The 24,777-nt window shown below is 34.8% G+C and overlaps 1 protein-coding gene across 3 annotated transcripts in view; it reads right to left on the bottom strand.

Annotated features, from left to right (window-relative positions):
* The window catches only part of CDK17 (cyclin dependent kinase 17), a 108,084-nt gene that overhangs the window by 34,409 nt on the left and 48,898 nt on the right, over positions 1-24,777 (bottom strand). For all 3 annotated transcript variants that reach the window (XR_008378899.1, XM_053584842.1, XM_053584841.1), the window contains exons 2-5: positions 15,305-15,447; positions 11,820-11,984; positions 7,767-7,900; positions 5,788-5,913 (exon numbers count right to left, since the gene is read on the bottom strand). Coding sequence is in view for 2 of the 3 variants with exons in the window: in XM_053584842.1 (XP_053440817.1) it covers positions 5,788-5,913; positions 7,767-7,900; positions 11,820-11,984; positions 15,305-15,419 (540 nt within the window). In the remaining variant the exon portion in view is untranslated. The remainder of the gene's footprint in view (positions 1-5,787; positions 5,914-7,766; positions 7,901-11,819; positions 11,985-15,304; positions 15,448-24,777) is intronic.

Raw genomic sequence — 24,777 nt, 5'->3', positions numbered from 1 at the left:
GAGAGCCGGAGGCACAGAGGCAGTGTGAGTTCTAAACATCGCTTTCTCTTTTGGGTTACAACTCTTTCTTTGGTCTTTCAGCGCCTCCAGGCACCAATGTCCTTTTCTGTTGGTCTTTGATTAAAGTCTCTTTCTACTAGTAATTGGTTACCACAAGGTTACCTGATACCCATATTCTTTCTCTTTTTTGAAGGGAACTGCCAAGTGGTGGGTGTTCCTATGGGCCCTCCAGACACGGCCAGATGTTCCTCCCATCCCCCTGGAAACCCATTTCTTTGTCTCTCTTCTCACAAGTCACCTAAATGTAATTTTATTTATGAAATACAAAACTAAATTATGGCATTGAAAAAAAAAAAAAGAAACAGAACGGGAACAAATACAATCACACCGCTTCACGCAGCCCGCAGGCCGCAGTTTGAGAACCCCTGATCTAGACATAGGGGTGTGGGTTCAGGGGCAGGAAGAATATTCTATTCAGTCATTTTGTGTGTTTCACAAAAATAGCTATTACCATCATCATAATATCACCACAGTTCTATAATGTGCCGAAGGTAAATTGTGTGGGACCTTAAACCTCACCACTTCTACATCCCATAATATATTTATAATTTCTAAGAGACATCAAGACTTGATATCATATTTTCTTACCTACTCTTAGAAACAAAAAAAGGCTACATATGATCTACATTGGTAAAGCCAGGAAGGAGAAATCCAGACTGTTTAAGAAGCAGTAGATTCTTAAAATGTATGTAACCTATACTTTAAATATAATGAGGCAAATTTTTATATATAAATGACTTTCATTCTAATGAAGTAGAACCTAACAGTCTCACAAAACTGCCACTGGGTATACCATCCTTATAAGTGTGACAAAACTCTGATGAATCCTGACTATCAGCATATAGTCTTTCGCATTAGTCTAATATTTAACTAAATATGTTAAGAGTTAGAATACGTCATTTCTTATTAACCATAAAGAAATATTCAATAGCACCAACCCAATAACCAATCTTTTTAACAAGAGTTCGGATGACTAAATGTAATGTGATAGCCTAGATGAGATCCTGGGACAGAAAAAGGACTTTAGCAAAAAACTACTAAAATCTGAAAATGTCACGGAACTTAGTGAATAGTAATATACTGATGTTGTTTCCTTAGCTGACAAATGTATAAAATATTAACAATAGGGGTATAATCTAGGTATGTGATATATAGAAACTATATCATCTTTGTAATTTTTCTGTAAATCTAAAACTAAAATAAAAAGTTGACTTAAATAAAAACTCAGTGGGAAAGACTATGTTAAAGAAGGGAGACTCCATTACATGTGAGTTTATAACAGATATTCTGAGCATCCTGAAAAGATGGGATAGAAAGGAGGACAAGTCCTCAAGATTAAATGAGGGAGGAAAAAACTGTGACTCACACGACTCACACCTATAATCCCAGCCCTCTGTGAGGCTGAGGTGGGAGGTTCCCTTGAGCTCAGGAGTTCAAGACCAGCCTCAACAAGAAGGAGACCCTGTCTCTACTGAAAATAGAAAAAATTAGTTGGGCACTAAGGCAGGCTCCTGTAGCCCCAGCTACTTAAGAGGCTGGGCAGGAGGATCCCATGATCACTTGAACCCAGGAGTTTGTGTCTGCTGTGAGCTAGGCTGATGCCACAGCACTCTAACCTGGGCAGCGAAGTCAGACTCTGTCTAAAAAAAAAAAGAATGAGTATAGGTATAGATGTAGGTACATTTTACATGTTTACTATTCAGAAAATGAGGAAGGGCCTGGTTAATGGCCTCTCTCTTTTTTTATCCTGTAAGAAGACAGATCATCTGCTTAGAGTGAGAGAGGACGAGGTAACTAGAGAAAGACAGTGGGTAGACAGGCAATCTGCGGGTTCACTGGAGGTTGATGGTCATGGATAATAGACCCAATCAGCCTTGTTGTATGACTTTCTCGGGCAAGAATGAATTCTGTGGCTAGTTTCTTAATTCCCACTCAACCACATGCTGCATGTTATGTATCCTACTCTACTTACATGGTGTTATTAGAAAACGTGAAAAACAAACATACTGAAAGTTTTATACTTTCTAAGACAAGGCTAACTTTTACATTTTACCTTGAAAATATATTTATTTTTTAGATAAGGGATATACACATATTATCCACAAAAACATGAACTCTAAAACATGTGAAGAATGTTTTTCATTTCCCACCTCTTTTCCATCCATCCCTAATCTTTACCTTTCCCCTTCATATATAAACCTAGGGTTCAGATTTCTATATGGAAAAACTGACCTCCTTGAAAAAAAGTGTTAGGTATACAGAGGAATATATTATCTATAGAAATATGAACTCTCGTACATGCAAAAAATGAGCATTTTTCCCAAACCTTTCCATCCATTTCTAACATTTATGTGTCCACCTCCAATGCCTTATGTTCAAATATAAACCTCGGGTACAAACTGTCCCGGGTTTTTTGTTTGTTTGTTTGTTTGTTTTGAGACAGAACTTGCTCTGTCACCCTGGCTAGAGTGTAGTGGCATAATCATAGCTCACAGCAACCTCAAACTCCTGGGTTCAAGCAATCTTCATGCTTCAGCCTTCCCAGTGGTCAGGACTATAGGTGTGAGCCATCACCACACCCAGCTAATTTTTCCACTTTTTTGTAGAGATGAGGGGTCTTAGTTTGCTCAGGCTGGTCTCAAACTCCTGAGCTCAAGCAATCTTCCCTCCTTGGCCTCCTAGAGTATTAGGATTACAGGTGTGAACCACCATATCCAGCCTTTCATTTTGAAGAATAGTTTTCTAATATATTTTAAAAATATGCTTTGGTAATAAGGTAGATGAATAATGAAAGAGATTTTTTTTTTTTAAGACAGAGTCTCACTATGTCGCCCTCAGTAGAGTGCTATGCTGTCACAGCTCACAGCAACCTCAAACACTTGGGCTCAAGTGATTCTCTTGCCTCAGCCACCCAAGTAACTGAGACTACAGGCACTCGCCACAATGCCCGCTATTTTCTGTTTCTGTTGTCATTGTTGGTTAGCTGGCCTGGCCAGGTTCGAACCTACCAACTTTGGTGTATGTGGCTGGCGCCATAACCACTGGGCTACAGGCGCTGAGCTGAAAGAGATGTATCGATAGGAACCAAAACCCAGCTAGGGGATGAATCTGAAATCTATAAGCCATTTCAGAATCAAAAAACAAGGGAGATGGGTAGGAACAGTTAACCACAATAAAAACTCCAATCACTTTTCATAGAGGACACTATTTTGCTTTATTCACACAGGCTGCAAAACGATCTTAAATGATAGGTTTAAGAATTACATAGTGATTAAATGACACTTTTACTTCCAAATGGAACACATATAACTTGAAAGTTTATCCTAAGTACCAATCTTTGCTAAAACTTGATGGCTAAAGAACATTTTTGACTAGACACAATCAAATGACGAAATTATTCCAATAAAAATGTCTTAAGCAGTGATACAAAATTATGATCATAAACCTATATCAAAATCAAATTGGTGTTATACTTTTACCACATTGTATATTGGTGAATGTCAACTAACAATGTGCTCATAGTGTATACAGCATAAATCAATTTTTAAAACTATATAACCAAAACAGAAGTTTTTGGTAAACAATGATAAAAAATATTTCATGGAGATAAATAACCACTAGCAGTCCAGGAATCATCATCAATTTCTCCTTCCTCAGAAACAAAGCCCAACCACGTATCAGATTCTACTTTATGTCTACATAATCACTGTGATCTATGTTCTACTGAATTCATGACTGCCACATTATCCCTAATTTCCATTAAATTCCTACCCACCTCTAATCTTCTTCTCTAATTCACTGTTCATACTTTTCCTGAAGCCACTGCTATGAAACAAAAATGCAATCACGTCCACCTTTGTTTAAATAAGTATCTTTGATGTTCTCTCATGTAAAAATGAAGTGGCCTTGGCCTGACATCTTAAGGCTTTAGATGTCATTCTGAGTCCATTCTGTCCTTTCAAGTCCTATTTTGTACATTATTCTGTATTTACCCTTCATATTAAGTTCTAATTTCCCCAACATAACATATATATTCATACATCTTGATTTTAGCACATAGGCATTTCCTCTGCTTACAAGAGTGTTCATTCATTGACCATTTTCAAACTTACAAATTCCTTCTCATCCTTCTAGGGCAAGTTCAAGTGTTACTTCTTTTGTATGCTTGTTATTTGCAAAGATATTTTACTTCCTGCCTCTTTTATTGTCCCATAGCACTTTATATGCATCTCTACTATAGAATAATATGTGGTCATCCAAAAGAGATCCTCACATATATTATTACCTGACGTCAAAGGTGATAGATACCGTAAGAGGGAAAACTCTCCTTTTGATAAACAACACTGGGTCAATTGCAACATATTGGGAGGAGATATTTGCAAGGCATGTAACTGACAAAAATCCATTATACAGAACATATAAAGAATTTCTATAAGCCAAAAAGTAAAAGGCTGAAAACCCACTAGAAAAAGAGCAACAGATTTGGGTTGTTAACTCACAAAAGAAGATATCTAAAATGAATGTGAAACATGTAAAAAGGTGTTCAATTTAGTCATCAGAGAAATGCAAAATAAAACCACAATGAGAGACTCACCAGAAAAGTTAAAATAGTAATGTTTAAAAGGTAGTATCAAAAATCTGTAAAAAGAGTAACCAGAACTATTACATACTAGTGATGAAAGTATAAATTGATACAACCACTTTGGAAAACTGTTTTAACAGTACCCAGGAAAGCTAAACAGATGCATACAAAGATTCTACAGTTCCACACTGTAGGCACGCAACAGAAATGTTACATAAGGCAATCAAACACAGGCCTCGGAGTGTGATAGAAGCACTATTTGGTAATAGTCAAAACTGAAACAATCAGAATGCTCAGTAACAGGAGAATAGATAAAGGACAGTACTTTTTCATAAATGAAATCTCATGGGACAATGAAAATAAATGAATTATAACTGATGAAACTTGCAAACATAACAATGAGCAAAAAAAGCCAACCACAAAAATACTACATATTGTATACTTCCATCCACACTGGGATACATATTGTACAATATATAAAGTCTGTGTAAATATAGATGTCAAGTTATTTATATAAAATGTACTTGAATATATTTAAAAAATAAGAATACATTGTGAGCAAAGATAAAAAAAGGCCCAATGTTAAAACATACTATAAAACAATATGATCATAACAGCATGACACACCTGGTTAAAACTAACCTTTACCATTAGAAGGCAGGATTATGGCTACAGTTGAGGAAGTAGGGAGTATTAAATGATGGGAAAGGGAACAGTAGAGGGTTTCTGGGATTATGAAATTTTCTTTTATTAATCTAGGTACAGATTATACAGGTCCATTAACGTTGCAAAACTTCACAAAGCTGTACAATCATGGTTTGTGTACTTCTCTGTGTATCTAATATATATCCACATACATATATACTACATCTAGTATCCATTATACATCTAGCATACATCATAACATTTACCAAAATAAAAATATAACTTGGCTTAAAATAAAATCTATATTTGAAATACAATCCTATTTTAGTAAGCATCCTACTGGATCCTAATAAACCCTTAAGAATGAAAAATGATAAGAGCAATATAATCAAAACTATTTAAATTTAAAAATTAAAATTAAATATTACTTTAAAATGTTTACACCTCAAAAAAATCGAAGAAGAATCTGATAAGGGAGAGATAATAGACCAAAAACTTACTAAGGATGCTCTACGAGACCTTCGACTCATTGGTTGATCAAATGGTGGGCTGTTTATCTGCAGTTTTTCAAGATAACCATCAGGTATTCTGATATCTGCAGGCAGTGATAACCTCTTATTCAAATCCTTAAAAGGAAAAAAAGGGGGTAATCAACAACAGAAAAGACAAGAGCTTTTGACTTTTGAATTCACAGGCTCTAATAGATATTTCTCAGTGATAAGTAACAGTAAAGTTTTATTGCAGTTGCAAAGTTACCTACATTGATTATATATAATATACTCAAGACAAAAAATATTATTTACTGGAAGCAACGGTGATACAATGAAATTTTACAGAAATGGTACTTTGCAACCCTAGTTATTTCTGAGTCATTTTATCAATAAATTCAACTTGAAATTTACTTTGAAATTATTACACCATATAACTGGAACAAAGACTACCACAAAATGTGATCAGTTTAAATAACTAAACAAGTAGCCATTGTATGATTTTATATGCAACATGGTAAAAGAGAATTAAAATATTTTACTATTGCTATGTTAATGGTATTTCTATTTAATTATAGAATATGAGCTGGGAGAAACTTGAAAGGGAATCTTGCCTCTATCATCATATCAAGAAATATAAATCCTATACAAAGAAATCCCTCCTTTTCATAATAGAAACCAAACCATGAAACTCAACAGAGATGTATACAAACTGTATGAAATATTTACTCACAGATATAAGACTTAAGTACAGAAATACACAATGTTCCCAAATGGTAAGTTAAATAATGAAAAGATACTAGAGTCCTCCCCATATTACCTTTATATTTTATGTAACCATAATCAAATCCCAGTAAGATTATTTTGAAACAAAATAAAATGCCTAAAGTTTATCTACAAGAATAAACAGAAAAAAGTATCCCAGAACATTCTAAAATAAATAAGAGCATATGTATACATGGCAGAGGGAAAATGGAAGTCTTTCCAAATATTAAAATAAACTATAAAAAAAAAATCAAGAGTATGTCACCTTAAAACAAATTATAGCTCAAGGAAGAATAAAAAAATCCAGATATAGGCCCTATGCTAAATAAAACTTTTAAATATAAGATAAAGTATACCACCTATATATATTAAAATAAATATTTTTATTTTTATGATATAATTTAGCTATAAAAATAGATCATGTTGATTTCAAGAGTTGAAAAATGCTAATTTTTCACACAGAAAACTGATTATTATTTTTCTTAACCAATTCAAAAGCAATCTTTTAATAATAAAATGTAATTCACCAACAGGATAGACACACTGGTCATCATCTCGATAGCACTAAATAATACTGGTGGCTTTTATTTTAAATTTTATTGTTTTGCAGGAAACTATTTTAATGTACACTATGTATTGAAGTAACAGTTATAATCAACTTCTATCCTCAAGGTTATAACATGCTATTGACAAAGAAAAGGAAATGAATTCTTTATTCTTTTACATGGAGAAGTAATTCATATGTGCTACAAACATTAGAAGATACAATGAACCACAAAAGAAAGGATATCGTAAGATATCCTTTATAATGTAAAAAAAAAAAAAAAGCTAGTGCTATTTTATTTATACTTCTTAAAATTTAAAGTAAAATACATATAAAATATAAAGTACTCAGATGAAGCTCAGAAATATAATAATGAAAATCGTATTTTCTGAAGACTTCTGCTAATGTATCATTCTTAAATTTTTAAAAATTCATTTCTCACTAACAGAGAACCTTAAATAATTTTTCACAGAATTTAAACAAGTATAATTAATGTATACCTGCCTTGGGAAGGTAATTAGAAAAGAGGAAATATTCAAAACTACAATTCACTAATCTAACTCTCTTGCAAGTGTCATTTGTTTTCAGGTGAATGTCAAATGGGAATTAACTCTGTGTGCTATACGTGTTTACTTATCTACACACACATACATAAGTATGCGTATATATTTTAAATGGTTACCTCCATTGAGATCCGTCTATGTACACGATTTCTGAGACAAACACCTGTAGGTGACTGGACTTCATCAGATGATGTTCCAGAAGCTTGGTCACTCTCACCATCTGATCCCATTTTCAGATTTTCATGAACAATATCTACATCAGAAAATGAGACATTATTTACCTTAAAAGAGATACAATATTTCCTATTCTATCATATAACTTATCACGATAGGTAAAATGCAGACAGCCAACATGTAAAAATCACAGCATAAAACATCTTTTACATTTCAAGAACCATAGGTATATAGTTAATTAATACATCAAAATGTAACTAAAATGTCTTAACATAGTAGAGTAAGAAATCCTTTTACAGTTTCAAATCATGAAAAATAATGAAAAAAAATCCTAGCATTAAAGATGTTATTAAGATTTGAACATAAGTGTTGATTGCATATATAATTTATAATTTCAAGGTATTTCTCATCTATACAAATTTTGTTAAGTCTTCTCATTATAGAAGGGTGCTGAATTTTGTCAAATGCTTTTTTTGCATCTACTGAAAGATTGAAAGGATCATATGCTCTTTGTTTTTGCATCTACTGATATTCTGAAATTAAAAAATTAAAATTAAAAAGGAATTGAACAAGATTACAGACTGGAAATAATATTTAAGAAATCATCATCTATCTTCTAGATCTAAAAACTTGAGAATTGCAAGGTAAATGACTTTCAACAGGTCACAAAACCAGAGGCAAAGCTCGGACAGAAACCCTGTTTTTTGCCTCTTACTTAAGTATTCTTTCCATTAAATATGCGCCACTGAGTCTATAGCAAATGGAATTAGTTCTTTGAATGTTATTTGTAAAACTTTTTAAAGCTGCTAATATAGCTCTCCTTCGTCCCCAGCTTTTTATTTTGAAAAATAAAACAATTCAAAAGTAAGTCACTGAATACTTTGCACCAGAACTATAAATACAATTTTATGACCTCTAAGAGTTCAAAAATCTGTTGGGAGCATATTACAGTGCAAGCGGGGTTACTGTACATGTTTAATAGAGATAAAAAGTGATTGGAAGTAAGGGGAGAAAAATCCATTCCATCTTTATCACTCTCTAATTCATGTGGCAAAAGTAGCCCACTAGAAACAAATGCTAGATCTAGACTCACCTCTTGACACTATTACTCTCTGTACAATTATTCGTTTCCCCAAAGCATCACGTTGTTTAAAATAAATAAGAGCACATGTATCCATGGGAGATTACTGCAGTGCTTTAACACACTTTTTTCCACATTGGTAAGAGATGCCTTTCCTCATTTTATTACCCATCTGGCAAACTCAGGCTCAGTCTTTTAGTGCTCACGTGTCATCACTTAGTAAAGTCTTTTCTAAACTCAGACAGAGCTGACTACTGTGCCCTCACTGCACTGAAGAACACTGTTTTGGCTCATGTGACTGGGGGCAGGATTTGGTTTACTCACTTTCATATTCTGAGAACTTAATACACTGCCTGGACTTAGAAGGTGCTGGATAAATAGTCAAATGAGTTGAATATTAACTAAAAATCAAGAAACCTACCAGATAACTGGACTTCCTTTTCAAATAAAATATATTCAATGTGTAAGACAACTGAAAACAGTATTTTCTAAGTATAAATTTAAACTTTTTTTTTTTTGAGACAGAGTCTCACTCCGTAGGCCAGGGTAGAGAGTCATGGTATCGTCATAGCTCACGGCAAACCTCAAGCTCCTGGACTCAAGAGATCCTCTTGTTTCAGTTTTTCTACTTTAGTAGAGATGGAGTCTCCCTCTTGCTCAAGTTGGTCTCCAACTCCTGAGCTCAAACAACCCACTCGCCTTGGCCTCCCAGAGTGCTAAGTATTGACGAACAATATTTAGTGATAAAAATATGAGAATTGTTTAGATTAAGTAAAAGTTGAACTCAAGGGTCTAATATCAAATCAATCACAGAATTCAATTCATTTCTATATTTTTGTCTTGGTAATTCAATATTGAGAAAACTCCAATTCATATTTGTAAGCAGTTGCAAATAGTAATGGTTTTTAATAGTTCAGTATGTAACTTCAGAATATACTTCAATTATGCAGAGATTTCTGGACAAATTTCATGCTGAGATCTAAAGATCAGAAGAAAAAATGAACTTTGCAGTAAAAGTGAATGTACTGGTGATTGATATCTATTAAAATTTGGTATCTAACACATATGAGATCACGTATTCTTTTCTGTCAAACTTAAAATGTTAAAGATACTTTAACCATGTCTTCCACTTCTAGTAAAATCTGAATATCTTCCTTCCTCAAGGAAATGTCAACTAAAATATAATACCTTAATATGTACAGCTTAGTTTGTAAGAATGTATGGGTAACACCCAGGAAGCAAAAGCAAAAGGGGAACTGAAAATCCAAAGTTGTTATGCACAAATTGACCTTGTCACTATCTTGGGAGAGGTTGCTGATTTTGATTAAGAAGGTCCTATGGTTTAGTGGCCACAATGGGGATAAAAGATGAAGTTCTAGGTATGTGAGTTGCAAGAGACATTCCCACAAAAAGGCCCAACTCTCAAAGTGAGACTCAAAGGGCAAACTTTAAAATAAAAATCTGTCCTATTGTACAAGGACTATAAAGGAAGTTTATTAATATCAGACTATAAATAAATACTTGAGTACTATCTGACTCAACCAAGAAATTATTCATGTCATTAACAAATGTAGCTCTGACCTTATTATTGGTCAGTATTTTCATCTCAGCCAAGACAAGCAATGAAGGCTTATGTCAGAAAGTCACTTGTTTGTCAGTGGGGATAGTAACTGCTTTGCTGATTCAGGTAATAGCTCTTGAGACCTAGAATACTATTTACTTGATCAATTTTTGTACCATTCATAATGTTATAGCTATAACACAATATACTTTTAAATTTAATATGAATTACTAACATTTTCAATATTACTTTCTTAAGTCTAGAACAAAGGAATAGAACAAGCATGATTTGTTTTTGTATGGCCCCTGAGCTAAAATTGTTTTTTTGCATTTTTAAAGGGTTAGTAAACAAATAATATGCAAACAGAGTATATGTCCACAAACCCTAAAAAGTGTACTAACTGGCCCTTTACTAAAACAGTGTGCACATGGCTTCTAGACAATGCCAAATGCTGGTCTGTGGTGTTTTCTGATTTCTCCCTCCGTGACCAATTTCAGACCACCAACAGGACATCACTAAATGTCCTGTTGGGACGAAATGTGCACTAGACACACCATTCCATAGCATTTTGACTAAAAAGGTACATGAGAAATAAATAATGCCACAGCACAGTAAAAAGCAGTAAAATAATTAGGAAGTAATGACTTTTGAGCATTCATTACCTTTCTGTAGGGTTGTCCCTAACAAGGATAAAGGCAGGCTATCTACATTTCTCATAAATAAAACCTCACTGTAGATAAACTCATATTTCCAAAATTAAAGAAACACATGAGGAAATAGTCTGTTATGCCAAAAGGAGGTAGATAAAGCAAGCAGTAGAATAAAACTCAGGAACTTCTGCAGATGTAACTAAGGACACTGTCAAACAGTTATACTTCAAGTGATTTTAAAAATCAAAACAAGATGAATGATACACCATCAAAAAAGACCAGAGAAATAAACAAAATAAACAGAAACTTGAAAATATATTTTTTTCTAGATATTTAAAAGACAGAATGACAAAATCACAGGTTATAACAATCTACACTAATTGTTGCACTGGGCTATCATCTGGTGATGATCTGAAGAGTTTCTAAGGTATGACCTTAAATTAAGCACTGTCATCAATCTTGAAATCTTGCATCCATTTCTTACAGGGTTCATTTCCCTTCTGATGGACAGGTTTTTAAATTTTTCTTTTCCATAGTGTCAGCACTGCTCCCTCTCCAGAACCTTCCATCTTTCTACCATCCCTCCTATTCTTTGATTTTAATCTGACAAATCAGACAATAAGGGTTGACTGACTTCTACACACCTAAACTGTGTGTATGACCTGCAATCAAAAAGGTACATTCAATAGACAAATAATCAAATTACCTAATCTGCTTCCATTTCTGGGCATTGCCATGAAGGAGCCAAGGCTTCCTCCAATAACACTGTGCGGTCTCCGCAATGGGGGCTTCTTGAAAGACCCTGTGTACTGGTGGAGGAAGGAATGCATACTGTGAGATGTTGGAGGCCTGCCATTCTTCACAATAGGCTCTGTGGTTCACAGTATCCAAAAATCATTCCACCATCAGCCCAGGATCACACGAGAAGGATTGAGAAAGCAAAGCAGAAAACAAAACAGAAAGTTGTAATGAGATGATTATATTTAATCTCATTTCTTTTGTTACCTATATACAAAGCACTGGAATTAGCAGTTTCTCTGCAAACATACTTAAAGAAAACATCCACAGTATTTTGTTCCTGTTTTGAAAAAAGTGTTTTAATTAGACAAAAGAAGCATCAGAACAAATCATTTTAAAAATACACTCTCCAAGTTGAATATTGAGATCGGCAAAGTGAGAAGCAAAGAAAGACAAAATATTCAGAAGCCAGCCAAAGTTATTTGCAATTCCATGCTAGAAGTCAGAATTTTGCAGGTGAAAAAGATATTGCTTAAATAGAACCATAAACCTGTTGTAAGATTTGTATTTATTAGATTTCCGAAGATTTAATTAGCAATTTAAATATCCATTTTTTATATAACCAAATTTGGCTAACAGTCACAAATTTACTAACCCACCAATTTTTGATCGATTTGCTTATTTTACTGTATCCCAAGATTATTTTCATACTACTACTCCATTTACTATGCGCCTTATGATTGAACATGCTATATACCTGGGGTGTCCAACCTGAAGCCCACAGCCACATGCTGATTTTATGGGGACTTTTTTTGCTCATCTGTAGTGCCAGATATCATGAAAAGTATGCACAGACTATTTTTTGCTAATCAGCTTTCCTTGATGTTAGTGTTTAATGTGTGGCCCAAAATAACTCATTCTTCCATTATGTAGCAGAGAAAAAAAAAAAGTTGGACACCCCTGCATGTAGACTATAAAAGATATTGTCGTGGCTTAAAGGAACTTTTGTTCCTATATACTGGACATTCCAAAATGTGTGTCAGTTAGTGAAGAAAACAGAAGTATTTAAATACACATCAATATAGAGGCTATGACTCTATTCCCCAATTTGGGATCTCCTGACTCTAAACAATATGACAAATGCACAGACTGACGAGTCAGGACCAGAAATTGGAATATCTGGAAAAAACAGATATTTGCTTTTGGGGGTTACTCCCAATCCTAAGTAATTATGAGAAGTGACATTCTGTTAAGTTTGTCTGAATACACTTCCTGGGAATATGTAGCAGATTTCATTAGCTAAAGAATTTCACTTGTATCGAAAAGTCCCAAATAGGGTATGTATAACAAAATATCATTTTGTCTTTCTATGATTGTGGTCTATTCTCTCCCTTATATTTAAATTGCCATTCATTCTCACCAAATTCAGTAATCACAATACATCTTCCCATTATAGGAAAAATAAGTTCAAGGCTAACTACTTAAAAGACAAGATCCTAAAATATCATAACTTTTCTGTGATATGTGTAAAGTACTATTAAGAATTTTATCAAGCAAACTGAATATCTACAAGGAAAAAGCCTATCTCAGATGAACTGAGTTTTTAATTGAGATGACATTCCCATAGCATTAATTGACCATTTTACCATGTACAATTCAGTGGCTTTTTGTACATTTACAATGTGGTACAACTATCACCTCTACCTTGTTCCAAAACATCTTCATCCTAAGGGAAATCCCATACACACTGAACAGTCAATCCCATTACAATTCAAATACTCCAGAAAATACGCAGTTAATCTAAAATATTAATTAGCTCTCCAAAACATGTTCATTTTCTTTGAAACATACGTCCTCTTCTTTAGAAACAGAGGGTTGTTTCATAGTTAAATAATTATTAGGAAGATGTATACTGTGTTTATTTTATTTGTGAGTATCACTGGCAAACATACTGTCAAGATTCTTCTGTCAAAAGTAGGTGCACAGTTGTCTTAACTAATAACAAGAATTAAATGTCTACGAGACAAGTAAAGATTTTGCTCCATTTATCTAGGAGAGATCCTCTGGAAAAAGGAATAAAAGCAAGTTTATAAAACCATCTTTGAGGTTTAACCTAAATATGAAATTTTTCCCTTCTACACATAACTATATCCAAATTTTTATTTAGACAATTTTAGTTATATCCACATAACTACATTTTTACTTTAAGTTTCCCACTGAGCCCATCCTCAATCCTCCCCCCATGTTAAAAAACAAAGCAAACAGTTGATACAAGGAAAACCTTAACAAAATGAAGAGGATCTGACAGAAAAGATCAGTACTGTTAGACTTTGAAGTGAAGAAGCAGCCTGGGTTCTAAAGTACTGGCCCTATCAACAATCAGTGGGTCACCTTGAGCAAATAACGACTATTTGGAGTAAAGGAAACAGAAAAACTGAAGTCTGAATAAGATAAATGACCTACTCAGAGTCATACAACTAATAAATGTTTAAGGTGTGCTGTATTATTGTATCCCAAATCCCATCCCACAGACTTTTCACCTAAGTTCAGAGACCATTCCACTGTTATCTTTCCCTCTCACAACACAAGTACCTGCATTCAGGAGAAGGGACAAAGGCGTTTGTGCTTTTACCCACTGCCACAAATCTCTAACAGAGGCGAGATTTCAGACACTTGCCAGACACTGCACACCATGACACCTTGGCAGCCATTCCTGGAAACACTTTCCTGGTTATTATTACAACATCCCCAGAGCTATTCTGGTTTCAAACATGTAGCCTAGTTCTATAAATTTCATCAGGATTTTGGATTTTAATCCACTCGATTTAACAAGCTCCTTTATTTTATATTAACATCTGTGTACTACTACTTTACATTGCAAAAAAGAACTCTCAAATGTGTGAAACATTATATGCCTACCGTCTTAATACTATGCGTAGACTCTGTGTTAAACATAAAATAAGAAAATAGTAACATTCACTCATGTGATTAAGCTTGTAATGCGTGTGGATAATCAATATGGATACAGAATATTATAAAACTATGATGAAGCCTCAAACAGAAATTTGACGAACTTCCCACGCTGTTAATTTAAGCTGTAATAATTTAGGTTATAAGAATAACAGTAATATTTAAATATTAATTTAAAATGGTTATTTAACAATTAAGATAATATAAAATACATTCTTATTTAAAGAACTAGTGAGGAAATTGGAAGATGTATAGAAGAATTCATCAGGGTTTGAGAGCAAGTATCCTAATACTACTGGAGTGAGAGGGGAATATTCCAGTAAGAAAACAAAAGTAATGTGGTCTTCTGTTTCCTAAGAAACCAGGGAATAACAGAGAAATAATGAAAAGGAAGCTATTATGAATTTATCTGAAAAGTAAATTTCTATCCTATTTGCAAAGTTGTTAAAAGGGGAAGCATTTCCCTCCACCCCAAACATTTACCATTATCCTTGCTGTTTTCTTCAATAGTCATTTGTTCAGCCAGTTCAGACAATGATTCATCAATAGTCTGACTTCCTCGAAGTGTGAGGGAAAGCCTTCTCTTAAATTTTTTCATCCTATCAATTGAATGTGGCTTGAAAAATCTGGAAGAAAAGAACAAATAAAAATTAAAGCTATGAATACCTTACTATTCATGAAAATGTCATTCTGGGTTTACTGGGAATCTTCAAAATAGGAATTATAATGAGAAATTCTCCCTTCTGCCAAACATCACAAAATCCAACCCCTTGCTTAAAAAGACCCACCTGCTCTGATTAATACTGTATTTACTTGGCATCATCAGAAGAGCAAGAATTCTAGAGAATTCTAGCATCATGACTGAATTTAAAAGGATTGAAAATTTTCTTAAAATGTACCTTCTAAAAGCCAATATAGTAAAAATATCAACATTAATTATGATGCTGAGGTTTCAGTAGAAAAATATCAATCATCATACTGGAACCAGTCAATGATATCTTCAGCTATAACCAGGAGGTGGGGGGTGAGGGGGGAGAGGGGACAGGACAGTGATGTTTGGTACTTGAACAGCTCCAATAAGGAATTTTTCTTAAGTTGTTTTTTTTGCAGGTTTTGGCCGGGGCTGGGTTTGAACCTGCCACCTTCAGCATATGGGGCCAGCGCCCTACTCCTTTGAACCACAGGCACTGCCCTCTTTTTAAGTTTTTTTATCCAATATATTAGAGTTTGGTTTGGTTTGTCCAGGGCAGGCTATAAAGGGTCTCTTTCCATTATCACAACAGTTTTAGATGGAAAAAAGGAACGCTAACTAACAAGTATCTAATGTCCAACCCATACTAGATAATTTAATTTCTCTTAACTAGTCTTCCTAACTGAAGGGTAGGCTATATTATCCCATTTCACACATGAAGATAATATGCTCAAAGAGTTCCCTGACCAAGTCAAACAAACAAATGACAAGACTGAGATTTAAAACCACAGTTATCGTTTACTTTTTCCTCTACATTATAACATCTTTGAAATCAGGATATATTTCACAATTAATGTGATGTCAAATGTAATCGATGTAATTAATGTAATGTTTTCTTTTTAGAGGTATATAAATTAATGGTACAATTCATAACAGAGTCTTAGATATGATGAAACAAGATACTTACTGCCAAATCAACTCTTTACCTGCAACTTCATTTCTAACTTGCTATTTCTGACTTGTGATGGGCTAGTTTACCAGATCACTGCAAAAACTCTAACCATTATTCCAACCAAGAGCAAGAGCCTCACCTCTCTATGCTAAAAAACATGATTTTTATCATCAGCTCTGGATATCTATTTTATATCTGTAAGTGTTCCGTCTATCATCTCATTCTAAGTAGCTGACTTTGCCGAGTCTGCATAAGATACTAGTTACGGAATAATTTTTGTTTGCTAAAAGGCTAGTGGGAGCCAGGCATGATGGCTCATGCATATAATCCTAGCACTTCAGAAGGATTGCTTGAGGCCAGGAGTTTGAGAAAAGCCTGAGCAACACAGTAAGACCCCATCTCTACTAAAACAGAAAAATTTCCTGACTGTGCTGCCGTGTGCCTGTAGTCCCAAGTACTTGAGAAGCTGAGGAAGAAGGGTTGCTTGAGTCCAGGAGAATGAAGGTGCAGGGAGCTATAATGATGTTGCCGCTCTTTTGCCTGGGCAACAGAGCAGATACAGTCTTAAAAAAAAAAAGCTAGTGGGTATGAAATACAAACTTAAAATTGATAATAATGCTATATTTTACCCTTCCATACTATACACTTGCTATATTTAAATTTAAGGCATGAAATGACAAAAATCCTCAAAGGAAGCCTAGGAATAACACTTGACGATATGGGCCTGGGGAAAGACTTTATGAAGATGACTTCCATGGCAATTGCAACAATAACGAAAATAAACAAATAGGACTTAATTAAACTGAAAAGCTTCTGTACAGCTAAGGGACAACAACCAAAGCAAATAGACAACCTCCACAATGGGAAAGGATATTTGCATATTTTGAATTAGACAAAAGCTTGATAACTAGGATCTATAGAGAACTCAAATTAATCCACATGAAAAAAGCCAACAATCCCCTATATCAATGGGCAAGAGACATGAATAGAACCTTCTCTAAAGAAGACAGACGAATGGCTAGCAAACATATGAAAAAATGCTCATCGTCCCTAATTATTAGAGAAATGCAAATCAAAACCACCCTGAGATATCAGCAGAATGACCACAACAAGAATGACCTCATCACAAAATCTCAAAACTGCAGATGCTGGCGTGGATGTGGAGAGAAAGGAACACTTTTACCCTGCTGGTGGGACTGCAAACTAATACAACCTTTTTGGAAGGAAGTATGGAGAACCCTCAAAGAACTCAAGCTAGAACTCCCATTTGATCCTGCAATCCCATTACTGGGCATCTACCTAAAAGGAAAAAAAAAACAAAAAAACCTTTTATCATAAGGACACTTGCACTAGACTGTTTATGGCAGCTCAATTTACAATGGCCAAAATGTGGAAGCAGCCCAAATGTCCACCAACCCAGGAATGGATTAACAAGCTGTGGTATATGTACACCATGGAATACCATTCAGCCATTAAAAAAGATGGAGATTTACATCCTCTGCATTAACCTGGATGGAAGTGGAACACATTATTCTTAGTAAAGCATCACAAGAATGGAGAAGCATGAATCCTATGTACTCAATTTCAACATGAGGACAATTAATGACCTAGTACATGGTGGGGGGTGGGGAAAGGGGAGAGCAGAGAGAGAAAGAAGGAGGGAGGGGGGTGGGGGAAAGGAATAACAGAAAGATAGAAGGAGGGAGAAGGGAAGAGCAGAGAGAGGGATAGAGGGAGGGTAGTGGGGTCTCAGTGTGTGACACACCTTTTGGGGGCGGGACACAATTATCAGGAGGACTTTACCTAACAAATGCAATCAGTGTAACCTGGTTTCTTGTACCCTCAATCAATACCCAACAATAAAAAATAAATAAATAGCATTCATCATTCAGTACACTAAAAATAAAAAAACAAAAAAATACTTCATGATTCTTTAATCCTGAAAAGGTAACCATTCTGTTTACTTAAAACATACAGATAACTATTCTGTACCACCAGCTGAGTTTTGCCCTAGGAATGATAAAACACGCACACTGTTTTTTAAAAATAGTCAGAAATACTCCCAAACTAGACTCTATCCTACGAATCTTTGCTTGTAAAGAAAATGGTGTTATATTGTGATATTCTTGGTACCTCCAATAACTTCAAGCTACTGTAACATTAAAGAATTTGGAATAATTTTTTAATAATTGCAAAATAATTGAACAAAAATGGTACAGATTGTTTTCCAAGTGCCTAAATGACTTTTCTCTAGGTAAATAAGCAAAATTTATATGGAGAACAAATTGAGCATTTTGAACTAAAGATTAAAATCAAAGAATAAAACAGCAAGCTAATGTTTTTTCACTGAATCTTGCTGTTGTCTTTCTAATTATCAAAACAAGATAGATTTATTTCTAACATTTTCTGCAGTAACTCTGGCTTTAAAGGAAAACTATTGTAAATGAGATGAACTCATTAACTGGTGTGCAACTAGATGTTCTGTTTTTTTTTTATTATTTTTCCCAAATGATTAAACCACGATCAATACTGAACATTCTCTAGGACACTTAAACTAATAATACAGAATGAAGAATAGAACCAAGGTTTAAAAAATAACTTTTTTTTCACTAAAGACACAACGTAGTTACTTACATAAAACATGATGTGATTGTATAAAACACTGACAGAGCACTAAATTAAAATTTCTATCACACTTACAGGTTTCTTCCACAAACATTTAAACATCTTAATCCTTTATGTGTTCAAATTTGAGACTGATTTCTTTCCTTTGACAGTGTAAATAGTGAAACACACAAAGCAGAAAAAAAATACCAAGGTTTTCCCTGTATTAATAAACACCACATGAAAAAGACAATATAAGTTTATTGTGACATTTGAGACACAAAATGTAAAAAAAAAAGAAGAAGCTGTTAAGGTTGGTCCCTCCACCAAAAACCATTGATAAACTGGAGAAATTACCAGAATCAACTATTTTGGAACTCTGGAACCTAACTGGACACTTAAAACAACTGGGAGAGTTTTCAATAAGGAGAAAGGCTGCTGATCTTGATGGGGGAACATGTGCAAACCAGCAGCTACACTTCCCCATTCTTCACCCTACCAGAGCAGTGGAGAATAGCAGGCTGCATTCTTGGAGTAACTGGTTAGCACCAAGCAGGCAGTAGGGGAACTTTGTTCTCCAAAAACTGGGGCCTGCATGTTTTAGTCACTCTGGCCGATCACTGAGAGAGAAGCACAGATGCAGATGCTTGCCTTTATTTGGGTCCTCTCATACTGCTCTCTCAGCTATCCACATTTACTGGAAGATTTTAAAAGACAACACCTTTTTCTTTAAGCCAGAATCATTTTGTTATCTTTGTTGGGTCACTGGCTGACAGACAATAGAGTAGAAACTTCAGTGATCACACACAACAAGGAATACATAATTTGCAAAAATTACTTGGGAAAGTCACAAATGGATGTTAACAGCCCCTAGCAACGAACACCTGAGGAATGACAGAATTTGGTTTCCACAATTATGACGTTATAATTCTAGAAGTATGAAGGTCTCAACGAATAACTACAAAGCACATAAACAGGAAAGCATGGCTCATTAGTAAGAAAAGAAGCATTTAATAAAAACCATTCTCAAGGAAGCCCAGAATTTGAAATTCAAAAACTTTAAATCAATTTTCTCAAACATGTTCAAAGAGCTAAAAGAAACCATGGATAAAGTACTAAAGGAAATCAGGAAAACAATGTACAAAGAAAACGAGAATGGCAATAAAGAAAAATCATTAAAAGGAACCAAACAAAAATTTCAGAGCTGAAAAGTAAAAAAACCTAAGTGAAAAACTCACCAGAACATTTCAACAGCAGGTTTGAACAGGCAGAAAAAATGATTAGCAAACTTAAAGATAAGTGGTCAAAATTATCTAGTCTAAAAAACAGAAACAAGCAAAAAAAGATTAAGGAAAACTGAGTAGAACCTGAGGGGATCTATGGGACACCGTAAGGTTACCAACATACACATCACAGAAGTCCCAGAAGAGAAGACAAAGAAAACAAACAAACAAAAAGACTGTTGAACAAATAATGGCCAAAACCTTCCCAAATCCGATTAAAGAAATGAACATCCAAGAATCTCCATGAAATCCAAGAATAAACTCAAAGAGAGCCACGCTGAGGTACATTATATTGAAAGTATAGAAAAACAAAGAAAGAATCTTGAAAGCAGCAAAAGAGGAGCAACATAACATATACAATAGTGCCTTGTAAAACTAACAGCTAAAGTGTTACCAGAAACTATGAAGATCAGGCAGCAATAGGAATGACACATTTAGTCTAGGAAAAAGAAAATTCAGCTCAAGAGCTTTATATCTAACACAATTATCCTTCAAGAATATAGGAAAAATTAAGGCATTTCCAGATAAACAAAAGCTGAAAAAGTGTTACCAGCAGACCTTCCCTACAAGAAGATAAAGGGAGATCTTCTGGTTGAAATTGAAGGATGTAAGAAGAAAAAACACTGGTAAAAGTAATCACATGGGTAGTTATGTAAGATGGCATTACTGAACTCTTGCTTTTAACTCTTCTTTTTTCTTTCCCTGTTATATATGATTTAAAAGGCAAGTGCATAAACAAATTATAAATCTGTCAATGAACGCACAATGTATGAAGAGGTTATCTGTGACAGTAACAATGTAAAGAGGAAGAAATAAGAGCAGTGCTTATATACTACTGAACTAAGTATTATTTAAATTAGGTTGTTATTTTAAGATGTTAACTGTAATCCCCAAGGTAATCACTAAAAATCTAACCAGAAAATATTACAGAAAAGGAAAAGAGAAGGGAATCAGAATGTTATGCTTCAGAAAAATCTAAATGCAAAAAAAAAAAAAAAAAAAATGGAGAACCTAAGTTACACTAAGAACTGGTAAATTCTTCCTTATCAGTAATTACTTTAAATGTAAATGGATTAAACTCTTCAATTAAAAGGCAGAATCTGGCAGACTGGATTTAAAAAAACCCAATCCACCTATATCTACAAGAGACATACTTTAGATACAAAGACATGAAGAGACAGAAAGTAAAAGGACAAAAAAAGATATTCCAGCAATTAGTAATCGAAGAAGAGCTAGGATAGATACTGTTTTTTCAGAATAGACTAAAATCATCAAAAAAAGATAATAGACAAAGAAGGATATTATATATTGAGATAAGAGGTTCAAGATATTAAAATACAAAAATTATAAACATATATCTAACAACAGAGAACAAAAATGTATTAAGCAAAAACAGAATTGAAAAGAAAAATGGATAATGTAACAATAACAAAGACTTTATTACCCCACTTTCAACACTGGATAGGAGAATATGATAGAAGATCAATAAAGAAACAGAGGACTTGAACAAAACTATACATACTTGGTGTATCAGACCTACATAGAACATTCTACCTAATGACAACAGAATACACATTCTCCTAAAGTGCACATGGAACATTCTCCAAGGTAGACCATAAGCATGTCCACAAAAAAAGTCTAAATAAGTTTTTAAAAACTGAAATAATACAAAATATCTTTTCCAATTACAATGGAATGAAACTAGAAATCAATAATGAAGAAAAACTGGAAAATACACATGTGGAAATTAAGTAACATACTCTTGAATAGCCAATGAATCAAAGAAGAAACCACAACAGATATTAGAAAACATCGTGAGACAAATGAAAACAAAAACACAACATACCAAAATTTACAAGATGCATATAGTTAAAGCAGTACTACGAGGAAATCTACACCTGCAAATGCCTACATTAAAAGACTCACGGGGCAGCGCCTGTGGCTCAAAGGAGTGGAGTGCTGGCCCCATATACTGGAGGTGCTGAGTTCAAACCCAGACCCAGCCAAAAAAACTGCAAAAAAAAAAGACTCACATCAATAATCTAACTGTATACTTAACAAAGTTAGAGAAAGAAGAGCAAATTAAACTCAAAGCTAGCAGGAAGAAGAAAATAATAAAGACCAGAGAGGAGATAAAATAGTTAACAGAAAAAGAATAGGGGGAAAAAAAACCCAATGTAACCAAAAGTTGCTTCGTTGAATAGATCAACAGTATTAATTAACCTTTGCCATAATGACTAAGAAAAAAGGTGATTAGACTCAAATGACTAAAATAAGAAGTGAAAGAGACACTGATACTAATAATACAGAAATAAAAAGGATTCCAAAAGAACAATGTGAACAACTATATACCAGAAACTGATGACCTAATGAAATGGACAAACTCCTAGAAACACACAAACTACCAAAACTGACTCAAGAAGAGGACATTTTAAATAGACCTAACAAATAAGGGGAATCAACCAGTATAAAATACTTCTAACCAAAAAAAATCTGGGGCCAAATGACTTTACCGGTAAAGTCTACCAAACATTTAAAGAATTAACACCAGGGCGGCTCCTGTGGCTCAAAGGAGTAGGGCACTGGCCCCATATGCTGGAGGTGGTGGGTTCAAACCCAGCCCTGGCCAAAACTGCAAAAAAAAAAAAAAAAAAAGAATTAACTAACACCAATCCTTTTCAAAACTATTCTAAAAAATTGAAAAGGGGGAATACTGTGAAACCAGTGCTATCTCGATACCAAAACCAAAGATACTATAAGAAAACTACAAGCTAACATCTTTCATGAATATTGATGTAAAAGTTCTTAAGAAATACTAACAAACTGAATTCAGCACAATTGCAGAGCAAGACTGCAAGAGAATCCTCTAGTGATCACATCCCAGCATGAAGACCAAATGAACAACTAACTATCCACACAAGAAAGCACCTTCATAAGAACAAAAAAATAAATAACAGAAAAATCACTTCTTTGCCTTTTGGCTAAGATCAAGTGTAAAATAATAAGGAAAGAGGTATTGAATAGGGGAAGGAAGATAGTCTTACACTGCCTGTAGAGCCAGGTGTCCAACGTGCAGCCCATGGGACACACGCTGATTTTGTGAAGACTTTTTTTGCTTACCTATGGTATAGGATCATTACAAAAAGTATGCAGAAACTTCTTTTTTTTATTTTTTGGCTAATCAGCTTTCATTAGTGTTTATGTATTTATTTACCATGTGGCCCAAGACAACTGTCACTCTTCTGATGTACAGCAAAAAGAAAAAAGGTTGGACACCCCTCAGCCCTACACCATCCTTTCCCCAATCTCAGGAAGTACAGTGCAGACAGAATCAGTGTGGTTGGGACAGAGAAAGTGAAGTAAGTGTGGGACTTTGCACTGGAACTAAGTGCTGCCCAGTCACAGCAGAATACAACTCCAGGCAAAATTCCACCAGTGCCCGTGGAGTAAGTTTTCTCTTTTAATTTTTTTCTTTTTTTTTTTTTTTGAGACAAGATCTTCCTGTGTTACCTGGGCTAGAGTGCAGTGGGGTCATCATAGCTCACTGCAACCTCAAACTCCTGAGCTCAAGCAATCCTCCTGCCTCAGCCTCTCGAGTAGCTGCGACTACAGGCATATACTATCATGCCTGTCTACTTTTTCTATTTTTTGCAGAGATGAGGTCTTATCCTTGCTCAGGCTGGTCTCAAACTCCTGGCTTCAAGAGATCCTCCTGCCTCGATGAGCCCTGGGCCGGGGGGAATCCTCCACTCCTGTGGAAGGACAGTGAGTTCTGGCTGGCTTCACCACCAGCTAACTAACTAAAGTAACTTGAAGCCCTGAATAAATTTAAGTAGCAGTCAGGCAACAGCAACTGTAGCCCTTGGGCAAACCTTGCTGCTGCCTTGGTCTTGGAGTATGACCCAGTACAACAGCTGCAGCAGCCATTAGAGTGCCTGCATCCCCTCTCCCCCAACTCTAGGCAGCCCAGTACAGAGAGATACTCCTCTGCTTAGGGAAAATGACAGAAGGAAGTAAGAAATTTTGCCTTAGAACCTAGAGGATTCTCCCTTTTCTTCTCCAAGTCCACCAAGTCTGCGTATCAAGGAATCTGCAAGAGTTGCAACAATCCTGGGCTTAGGGCACCCCCTAGTGCTGCAATGGCTACAAAGACCACAGGCTTTGGCAATAGCACTCAATTTTTCCTTTGAATTCTTGGAAAACCCTCACAAAGGATGGGTACTTACCAGCCCAGATTATGAAGAATGAAGTAAGTACCTAACACTTCAGTGTCCAGACATCAACAAATACTCACAAACATCAAGAACATCCAGGAACACATGACCTCAACCCGATGTACAAAGTAAGGTACCATGTTACCTCTAGGGGAATTCAAAAATAGCTGTCTTGATGAACCTCAATGAACTTGAAGGTAACATATAGAAGG

Source organism: Nycticebus coucang, chromosome 3 (genome assembly GCF_027406575.1).
Source record: "Nycticebus coucang isolate mNycCou1 chromosome 3, mNycCou1.pri, whole genome shotgun sequence".
NCBI lineage: Eukaryota > Metazoa > Chordata > Mammalia > Primates > Lorisidae > Nycticebus > Nycticebus coucang.
Note: the sequence above shows the minus strand (reverse complement) of the source record. Positions and strands in the feature narration are given on the sequence as shown.